The sequence below is a fragment of the Nematolebias whitei genome, chromosome 6, assembly GCF_014905685.2.
Source record: "Nematolebias whitei isolate Nwh7 chromosome 6, NemWhi1, whole genome shotgun sequence".
Taxonomy (NCBI): domain Eukaryota; kingdom Metazoa; phylum Chordata; class Actinopteri; order Cyprinodontiformes; family Rivulidae; genus Nematolebias; species Nematolebias whitei.
The window spans coordinates 11,131,982-11,142,701 of record NC_056503.1 but is presented as its reverse complement, the minus strand read 5'-3'; the positions used below and the strand labels follow the sequence as shown (position 1 = coordinate 11,142,701).

Genomic DNA, 10,720 nt, shown 5'->3' with positions numbered 1-10,720 from the left:
AGTAAGCAGATAGGCATGAATGAATACAGCAGCATGAGATCAGCAGCATGAGATCAGCAGCATGAGATCAGCAGCATGAGATAATCAGCAGCACAGATAAGTCGCATATCACCAAATTCATATTTACAAGGTCCTAAAAAAATACAGTAAACAACAACATGGCAGAATATAATGGTGCAAGTAGGATGAATTAATAGAAATAAGTATTTCACAGGTGGTAATATAAATGTGCATGATATTTTCTTGAGCTGGAAAAGGGTAGAGTGCCCTCTCCGGGTCAGGGAGGAGGTCCTGCCCCAAGTGGAGGAGTTCAAGTATCTTGGGGTCTTGTTCACGAATGAGGGAAAAATGGAGCGTGAGATCGATAGGTGGATAGGTGCAGCGTCTGCAGTGAAGCGGGCGCTGTACAGGTCTGTCGTGGTGAAGAGAGAGCTGAGTCAAAAGGTGAAGATCTCAATTTACCTACCGATCTACGTTCCTACCCTCATCTATGGTCACGAGCTTTGGGTTGTGACTGAAAAAACAAGATCTCGGATACAAGCGGCCGAAATGAGTTTTCTCCGCAGGGTGTCTGGGCTCTCCCTTAGAGATAGGGTGAGAAGCTCGATCATCCGGGAGAGACTCAGAGTAGAGCCGCTGCTTCTCCACGTCGAGAGGAGCCAGTTGAGGTGGCTTGGGCATCTGGTTAGGATGCTTCCTGGACGCCTCCCTGGTGAGGTGTTCCGGACACGTCCCTCCGGGAGGAGAACCAGAGGAAGACCCAGGACACACCGGAGGGACTATGTTTCTCGGCTGGCCTGGGAACGCCTCGGGATTCCCCCGGAGGAACTGGACCAAGTGGCTGGGGAGAGGGAAGTCTGGGCCTCCCTACTTAAGCTGCTACCCCCGCGACCCTACCCTGGATAAGCGGAAGAAGATGGATGGATGGATGGATGGATGGATGGATGGATGGATGGATATTGCACATAACTTATATTACACAGGTTGTGACAGGTTATTGCACAGGTAGTGAGTAACAATGAACTCAAGTATGATGGTAAGGTAGTGATATACATGATACAGCCACATATTGCAGCAGCATTAAACTTATTAGTTGTCATAGATGTGGCTTGGTACAATGTTATTGCCAGTTGTTCAGTATTATTATCAGGAGTTCAGTAATCTGACAGCTTGTGGGTAACTAATAACTGTCTTTGAGTATTTTTGTGCACGATGGCAGACTCCTGTATCGTCTGCCTGAGGGTAGTAGATGGAAGAGTCCTTGTGCTGGGTGGGTGTGGTCCTTAATGATGCTGCATGCTTTACACAGACACTGGCTGTGGTAAATGTCCTGGATAGTGACAGACCACAGTACACACACCAATTGTTTATGGCCTTGAATTAGCTCCATACTTACCTTCTGGTTATTAGAAATTATGTTTTTGACTGGGAAGAGTTAAACTATATATATCTGCAATATGTATCGCGCCTATACAGGTAAACATTTTAAGGAATTTTATTTTTACATTAATTAAAACTTAGTTTTTCTACTATACAATGTGGATATGTTGAAATAGAGCATTTACCAGCAGGAATGATATAACTTCAGTTTTGACTCTTAAGAATTAATTGACTTGGAGGATTTTTTCTTACTAAAAACATGCATGTTAGGCTGACTGGTAACTCTAAATTGTCCCAAGGTGTGAGTGAGAGAGTGAATAGTTGTTTGTCTCGTTTGTCTCTAAGTGGCCCTGTGATGGACTGGAGACCTGTCCAGGGTGTACCCCGCCCTTCGCACAGTGATTGCTGGACATGGGCACCGGTGACCCCTGTGACCCAAAAAATGGAATAAGCGGGTAAAGATAATTGATGGATGGATTTTTTTTTGCTATTTCACAGCACAAAAATGTTAGTATCTTGCTCTGATTATATGCTACAACTGGCTGCCACAAACACTCACATGTCCCGGACCCTTCTAATGTTCTTCTAATTTACTGTACTGTATTCCTTTACGTTTGTAGCATGCTGTTTAAATTGTACCTGTGCAGCAACTTGTGTTTTCTTGCAGTCTAACTAGTCTGAGTAGATATTCTCTAAAATATCGTGTTTGTTTCAATATGTCTTCCTCTCATATTTTACGTTTATGCAATTGCAACATTTGAGACGTTGTTTTGGACTTTACTACTCCGTGCAGTCGTAACTGCCCCGCTCCTACGCTACATGAAACACCAACATGAGATTCCACGTGCAAAGACCGACTTGTTTATATAAAACGACGGACAGCCCTCTGGACCAATCAGCTTTCGCTAAAACTGTTCCGTAACGTTTTCCATGGAAACCCCGAGCTGACAGCCAATCGGGTTGAGCTTTGGGCGGAGTCTAAATTGAGGTCGCGTGCTAAGCTCGCTGATTCGCTGGCAGCCAACTGACGACGCCAGCCGGGGCGGGACCTACGACTACTGTGTCAATCAGTCTGTGGCCATTCTCCCATTGAGGAATACTGGCTTGTTGTGCTGAATGTTTTTTATTCTTTGGCTTTGCTTTTTTCTTCACCGAAGACGACCGAAGAGTGGGGTTTCATCTCGACACCACAGGTTGGTTTCACGTCAATTAAACGCGCTAGTTTTAGCAGGGATGAGTCCTCGATCTATAAAAAAAAAATAAGTTGCATAATGAAATCGCTATCTGCGCATGCGCCAAAATCGGGCTTGCTCTACTTTTTTTACCTTTAAACCCTCAAAAATGCCGGTTTGAGTTTTTTGACCTCTCATATAGGAGGAGGACAGTGATGTTTTGTTAAACGTGTCGTCTGTGGGTAAATTGGGCTTATTTTGTTGCGGATTCTTACCGATATGGTTACTTTTACATAACTGTGTCAGTGTACCGTGCAGTGGATTGCAGGTCAACGTGTGTGTGGATTTTGAATAGCAGGTCATCTGGTAGCTGAGGGAGGGAGGGCGGCTAAATCCCTTTAAAACATTTATATTTTCTCCTCGTTCTGCTTTATTCCAACTGTTATTGACTGCGATTATAGCTTGAAAACACATAAAGGGAATGCATTATAATTTTCCCAGTCTCCATACTGGTATTATCCAAGCAGAGATTCATTAATGATGATCTGATAATCAAATGGATTTGTTAATTGTTAACAAAATAGTGTTTAGTTATCATATGGACATGCACTAACAGGGAGGTGCTTACCCCTTCTTAATATACACATTAAGTTCATGTTAAACCACCATTTAACATAGAAAAGATTGGGATTAATTGTTTTAGAGCACAAAAAGCAAAACCTAAACTTAATGTGCACTGCCTATTGATATGTACATTTTATATTTTATAAAGGTGATTCACTTGTATCAAGTATAAAATCAACAGTGCTGGCATTTTGAGTAAAAGCGGAAGTAGGTCTTGGCACAAAAAATGCTAATGACTCAATAATTCCCTCTGAAGTTCTGAGTTTGTGTTGACTGAATATATTGGAGGAGTTTTTAATTTTTTATTCTTTTGATTGAAGTATTAATTCATTTAAATCCCAAGAGAATATGGTAGTTTTATCTGCATTGCTTGTGTGTGTTTTGTATCTCCTGGAAAGCACTCAGGTGCTAGAGGAACAGGCATGTGGTTTTATGAAACAGGCTCCCTGCTCCACTGGATCCATGTGACTGGAACCAGTTGTATAAGTCCTGAGATCTGTGCTAGTATGCTGGTGTCAGTGTGTCGCCTTTTGCTGTTTTCAGACTTACATGTTAAACTACCAGAAAGAGTTTGTGGATCTTGTTGTCTTCACTCCAGTGGATTAATCTACTTTTGCATGCTTCGTCTTTCTGGTGATTCTTATACACGTGGATGAAGTCCACGGTGAGTCCGTTTAAAACTTGTGACGCTCCAGAAGCTGACGGTGGGTGCGTTTTTATGTTTGAGAAATTAGTCTGGATGCATAGTTTAGCTTGTGGACTTAGTTTTATCTGAAGTGGCTGCTGCGGGACGGATAATATGAAAAATACCTTTAAATAAGTCTAAATGTAAAGAGCCTTTACATGGCAACTGCTTGACCAGGAAAAGGGCTGTTTTCATCCAAGTAATCCAGTTTTTAAATATTTATTGCATTCTATCTATCTTCTGCTATACATACGAGTTATTTTAGAGTAATAACTCATTTATGGGTTTGTGTGATTCTTGATGTTTTGTCACGATACACGTTTCCTTATGAGGTTTTTAATTTTATTGTAAAACGTTTGAAGACCTGTTGGCTGAGCTGATGTTAGCCCAGCTCCTTTAGTCTCATTAAGCAGGTACCAGCCCGTCTCCTCTGATTGGCTCTTTGCAGCAGGTCCATTCAGGCCGCTTTACTTCCACTCAAACTTAGTGGGTCACTTTCAGAGGTGATGGTGGACATGTGTGGGTGGATGGAAAGTCTGCTTGGGTTTTTGTCCAGCTGAAGACAAGACGAGGCTTCTGTTAAAAGTTACATAAAGCAACTTGTATAAAGTGCAATGTGCAGTCCCACACGAGTAGCAGCAATCTGATACTGGGTTGTAGGAAACACTAAAATAGTTCAGATGTTTTCTTCTGTGCTTGCTGTTGTACGGCGGTTTTATTTTGTATTTGTGGGCCTCGGTGGACATCTATAGCACCGACTCCTGCTCTTCTGCTGCGGAGGATGGAGGAGGAAGTGGAGGAGGCTGAAGAGATGCTAAAAATGGGAGATCCTGTATATTTATCTGCTCTCTTTTAGAGAACTAGTCACTTCATATCAGCCAAACAGATGGTTCTTCTACGGTGTATTTGTTGGTTTTCAAAAGCAAGAAAGAAGTCTTCGTGTTTTGTTGTGACTTAACCCAAAAAATAAATGGTTGTTATTAATGTCCTGTTTGTAATGCTCCGTGTCTTTGTGGCTCCTAATGTTAGATAAGGACGTATTTATTTAAAGTGACGAGTCTAATAATGGCACAGATTGCAGTTCCTCACGTGAAGGAAAAAGAGATCAACCCCTCAGAGATTAGTTGTCAGGTTTTCCATCCTGCCTGCTTGTTGATCAATTAGCTAAAGACCAAGCAGAGGAGACAACTTTAGTAATAGTTTAATGGGATTTTGAAGCATCCTTCTAAATCGCAAATTCTTTCCGGTGAACGTGTGACAGTGGACGTTTTGTTTGTGCAGAGTCTTCAGAGTTGAGTTTACTATTGGATATATTCATTTTTTATGTGAAGAGCTCTGAAGGTTTAGCTGTCCGGAGCTTCAGTCTTCCTGGAAAAGGTCAAACAACCTGTTAACTGTGTGTAGTTGTGAAGGTTTAACTTGTTCTTTCATTGTTAAGATCTTTTCTTCACCATTACTCTGCTAATGGAGGTGTACTGTATGAGTAACGTCACCTGTTCTGTTTCCTCCCTCAGGCTGACCCTCGGCTCCTGAAGCATCGTTTTCATCACAGTGCCGGGCACCGCATGGCATCACCATGTGGAAAGTAACCTTACTGTGAGTTCCTTGTGCTTTGGCCCTTATCATGTCTGAGGACAGTGATCCAAAGCTTTACCTGTACTCAAGCCTAGACGCCTGCGAGCGGGTTGGTTTTCAGGCTAAAGAGGAGCAGGGTGCACTGTGTGGCTCTATGAGCCAGCTTCGTCACATGGCCAGCAGTTACAGTGAGGGTTGTGGCGGGCAGGACGGGGTGGACCTTGACCCGGAGTTAGGACTTGCTTCTGAAGGGAGCGACAGCAGCCATGAGCACCCGGCCTCTCTGGACTCCTCCCATGCCGACAGGAAGCGACAGCGACCACCTTTGCACGAGGACGTAGAAATGGGCGGCATGGGCTCAAGTGGGAGCGGGACGGAATCCCACGGCAACGAGTCGCATGGCAACGAGTCCCACGGCAACGAATCTGTGGTCAGCTCTAATGGCAACGAAAAGGATTCTGCTATTATGGAATCTTCAGGGAGCAACAAGAGGTAAGATCAGATGCAATAAATGACGGCACACTGAGATTTTCTCCTCTCCACCACGACAACATCGAAAACATGGACGTTCATTGGACCCTTTTAGGGTCGTGTCCTCATTTCAAGGGGAATTCATTTAATTCCAGTTCACAGCTAAAGTCATATCCAGTTCAGATCTATATTCAAACCCCTTCATAGTCTTTTATTCCTGTTACAAACCAGTATATTATTAAATGCCAATTAGTAAAAATGGTCTATATAAGGAGATTGCATCAAATCTGCACTTTGTCACAATCTCCCTTCATGATCAGTATGTTGGCAACACTGGAAAGAAACGACTTCCTTTTAACGGGGAGAAGCCTCCAGCTGATCTAGGCTCAGGGTGGGCTGCCACATATAGAAACACTTCTTCCCGTCCAGTAGAGTTTAAAGCAGAGGAACCACCATAAACCGAATGAAACATCTGGAACATAGCAGATAAATGTAAGGCTGTACTTTCTTCCACAGGGCTCTGTCTTTACCGTCTCATGCCTGTGTGCTGTTCTCATCACTGAGGTGGAGTCAAAGTGAAAAAGACTTTTCTCCTAATACAGATCAAAACAGCACTGACTGCATGCCTTCTGTCTAAAATCGTCTTCATCGTACCAGCATAATGTCCATTGCTTCATAATTTATTAGTCTTTGTGACACATCAGGGGGTTCATTGACCAGAGCAATTAGCAGTTTTGTTTTGGAAGAGTTAATTCTTTTAGTGAGATACGTAGATGTGTTTGTGGGTAGTGAGACCAGATGTTTTTATGGAGTTGCTCCAGTTGGAAACCTTTGGCCTTACCAAGGGGTTAATAACAGATTGTGTTTTTACTGGGCCAAGAGACTTGAGAATGTTAATTAGACCACTGCGATATTGAGCATCATGGGCCCGAGTGCTAGCAATGCTAGCAGAGAGGGTGTCCAAGTTGATGTCTTTGTTGTTCCTGAATGAGACACTGTAGCCATGATGGTGGGAGTTGGTACAGACCATTACACACGTTGCACTGGAATGAGCATGAGTATGTGCACACACGCAGGTCTTCCTCTTGTGATAAATTATCCTGAGACCTCTGTGACCGGGGCTGACAAATGCAAACGAAAGTCGAGTGGTTTGGAGTCGTTAAGTTACGAAAAGTCCATAGGTTGTTCCAAAAGGAAGCTTTTGGTCGGTGAGGAGATCCTTGGTGAGACGTTGTTTATTCGTGACTGAACAGATGTAGAGCAGACCAGCGTTGACAGCGATGGAATCATGTTTGGTAAACAGGTTAGCAAACCTGGCTAGGCTGACTCACTAACTGGGGCCTTTAAAATCACAGAGGACACTGTCAAAATGCCCAATTTCCCCAAAACGACTAAATGATACTGTCCTTAACTGAGTTTGGATCTCTACTAGTATATCAACTGCAGACGATGCTCAGAACAAATCAAGATTTAGAGACGCTCGTTTTTTTATTTTTCATAATTAGAAAACTTGAAGAGGACAGAACAGGATGGATGAACACAAAGGCAAAACCAGTATTTTCAAACCTCTCAGATGTATTTGATGCTCTACTTTCTTCAGAAATTAAATGTTTTTGGGGAAGTTTGAAGTTTTTCAAAAGACTTCCAGGTTGTCAAAATACAGAAGAAGCATTTCAAGATGTCAAAGCATACATGTTCAGACAGTACCTGTCTTAGCTTGATAAATATTCAGGGAGTAAAAATCTGTGTGTTTGTATGTATATATATATATATATATATATATATATATATGTATATATATGTATGTATTCATTAAAGAGTGGACTTTAGAAACGTAGATGTACATTCTTAATAAAATCTCACATTCCTTAGCAGAATTAAATTGATGTTTTTAGTGTAATCAGTAAAGATTTGTTCTCGTTCTTAATTAAACCCAGTCATTGAATCTGGTGGATTTTTCATGAACACAACTGGTTTATGTTTAAAACAGCATGTATGGGCTTCTAAACATTTGGTTAAAAGTCATTACTACGTGCTGGCTGCTAACCCATAAATAAGCTGTTGCTGAATGCTGCCGCCTCTGGGCCTGCACTCAGTTTCTTTAGTTTGATGCTGGTTTTTGTTGGAATTTTAACTTGCTTGTTTGAAATAATGTGTTACAAATTAATTTTTCACAGTAGGTTTTCCTTAAAGCTAAAACAAATGAGCTAAAGTTCTGGGCTTTATTGGGACTTGCAGGTGCCTCCTCAATGAGTTTCAGTGATCATTTTATCAGTTCTCTGTTTTATTAACCTTTATGTGACGTTGTGTTTAAAGATTTCAGATTTGAGTGTAATTGCTCAGCAAAGCTTCTGTTTTTTGCTTTTATTATCACAACAGTAGTGACATCGTCTTATTGAATATTATTCATTTACTATACATGTCCTGGTTCAGTGTGTTTACTTGTTGGGTTTAGAGAAGTTTAACGAATCGGGAAAAAGCTAATCATTTTTGTATGAATTTAACTTAAGCGATAAACTAGAAGACTCAAACCAGGTTATCGTGGAGTAAATGCAATACTGAAATCATGTTTGTGCTGTTTTTATTTATCTGTTTGTGTACAACTTCTTTATTAACGTGAGCTTGGGCTTGTTTTTACAGCTCCAACTCTCACAGCCCGTCTCCACCGAGCAGCTCCAACGCCTTCAGCCTGGTGAGCTCTGAGCAGGACAACCCTTCAACCAGCGGCTGCAGGTCTGAGCGCTCTCTGCTCCTTACATTATACAGAATTTGATGACACACACACACACCCGGTCACCCCCCTCCTAAGTGTAAAGTTGAAGAGGTGACATCACTGGTGAAACATTGTCGTTTTGACACAAGTGTTTGTTTCTCTGTCACGACCTACAGCAGCGAACAGTCAGCCAAAGCTAAGACACAGAAGGAGCTCTTCAAGACTCTCAAGGAGCTGAAGATGCACTTACCTCTAGAAAAGAGGAGCAAGGGCAAGTCCAGCACCGTCAACACGCTCAAATACGCCCTGCGGTGCATCAAGCAGGTGAAAGGTAAGACCTCCTCACGTGGTTTATTCTTTAGAGTTGTACAGTACGCACATTAAATCTTCCTTTTCCTCTACAACTTATTAAACAATGTATGGGTCCACAATGTTTTACAGCTAATGAGGAGTATTACCAGATGCTGATGATTAATGACAGTCAGCCACCGGGGTTTGATGTGTCGTCCTACACCATCGAGGAAATCAACACCATCACCTCAGAATACACCCTCAAAAACACCGTAAGTATCGAAGCGTGTTTTACTTTGTGCCTCAGTGCATGACCATCCAAAACATGTTTATATCAGTAGAAGTATTTTCACTCATTACGTTAAGAAAGGTTTCTAAAATGCCATTATGTACTGGTTAGTAACCAGTCAGACAGCCTACTCATCCGTTACTTCAGAAACGTGCTTGTTTTCTTCACACGATCCTCTAAAGTTTAAAAGCAGGACTCTGTTTTTGAAGACGATTCTCGTATCCAGCTGAAAGTGTTGAGTTCCAGCTGTAACTAGAAACTTTTTTTTTTTTAAGAATACTTTATTTTGGATTTTTCAATAACAATATTACAATTATTAACTGACAAGACAAAATCAGCTCAGGAACAAGTACGATATCACTTGAGTAGTAAGACATACCTAAAATAAAATATATTTACAGTGACATAACACAACAAGAGACAAATAAAAGGGTGGGGGACGCGTAGTCCTTAAAAGGATTAAATGAAAAATATATAGGAATCAGAGATGCAGTGAGAGACAGATGGTATCTCTATTCATCCCATTTTAAATTGGAAGGGGGGCATCTGTTTTCCACTTTGTCACAATACATTTGTTAGCTACTGCCAAAAGGACTTCTGTAAGTTTCTTAGCATATTTTGTCTCCAAGTTAGAATTTGTAAAGTTCCCTAATAAACAAATTTCAGGGTCTGGTAGAAACTTTGACTGGACCCGCACTCTGTCGACTGCACGTCAGCGCACCGAGTGACTTTTCAAATGTGTTGTTTTTGTGCGTATAGGACATATTTGCTGTGGCCGTGTCTCTCATCACCGGGAAGATTGTTTACATCTCAGACCAGGCGGCGTCCATCCTGAACTGCAGGCGGGAAGTGTTCAACAACGCCAAGTTCGTGGAGTTCCTGACGCCTCAAGACGTCAGCGTGTTCTACAGCTTCACCACGCCGTACCGCCTTCCGTCATGGAGCATGTGCACCGGAGCAGGTGCGAGCCTTTAGAGAGCGCTTCATCGTTTTGTGTCTCGCTGTATTTTTTTTGGAACTGGATCGTGGATTTTTACTGCCAAACAATGTGCACGCTGCAAATCCACACACAGCACAACCCGTATCACCAACACGCTAGACTCTATTTCTGTCACATGATGCACCCCCACTTCTAAATACGTCACACCTCTTTCATTAGCATGCTCATTCATGCATTAACGACTGCCCTCCCACATGCCAACACTGCCTCATATCTGTAAAATACAACCAGATATCAGGGCGGTCAGAAACACTGAGTCACTGTTTGGCTGGGCACATCTGCACACATCTGGATGAGAGACGAAGCTCTCTGATCCATTAAATCCTGCCTTGAATATGAGCGCCTAACAGACGGGGAGTGATCTGACACTAATCATTTCCTGTGATGTTTCTTCAGAGTCGTCTTCCACGGAGTGCATTCAGGAGAAATCCTTCTTTTGCCGCATCAGGTGAGTGTCAACAACCAGCAGCAGCGTTCATCCATAGCTACATCAGGATGTTCGTGTTCATCCATAGCTACA

The 10,720-nt window shown here is 42.2% G+C and overlaps 1 protein-coding gene across 1 annotated transcript in view; it reads left to right on the top strand.

The window, feature by feature from the left end:
• Positions 1 to 2,450: 2,450 nt before the first annotated feature.
• Positions 2,451 to 10,720, top strand: part of LOC119410499 (period circadian protein homolog 2) — a 15,627-nt gene continuing 7,357 nt past the window's right edge. Inside the window, exons 1-7 of the mRNA XM_037677379.1 lie at positions 2,451 to 2,573; positions 5,376 to 5,928; positions 8,548 to 8,640; positions 8,797 to 8,951; positions 9,062 to 9,183; positions 9,960 to 10,161; positions 10,597 to 10,648. Coding sequence (XP_037533307.1) covers positions 5,486 to 5,928; positions 8,548 to 8,640; positions 8,797 to 8,951; positions 9,062 to 9,183; positions 9,960 to 10,161; positions 10,597 to 10,648 — 1,067 coding nt within the window. The 5' untranslated portion in view covers positions 2,451 to 2,573; positions 5,376 to 5,485. The remainder of the gene's footprint in view (positions 2,574 to 5,375; positions 5,929 to 8,547; positions 8,641 to 8,796; positions 8,952 to 9,061; positions 9,184 to 9,959; positions 10,162 to 10,596; positions 10,649 to 10,720) is intronic.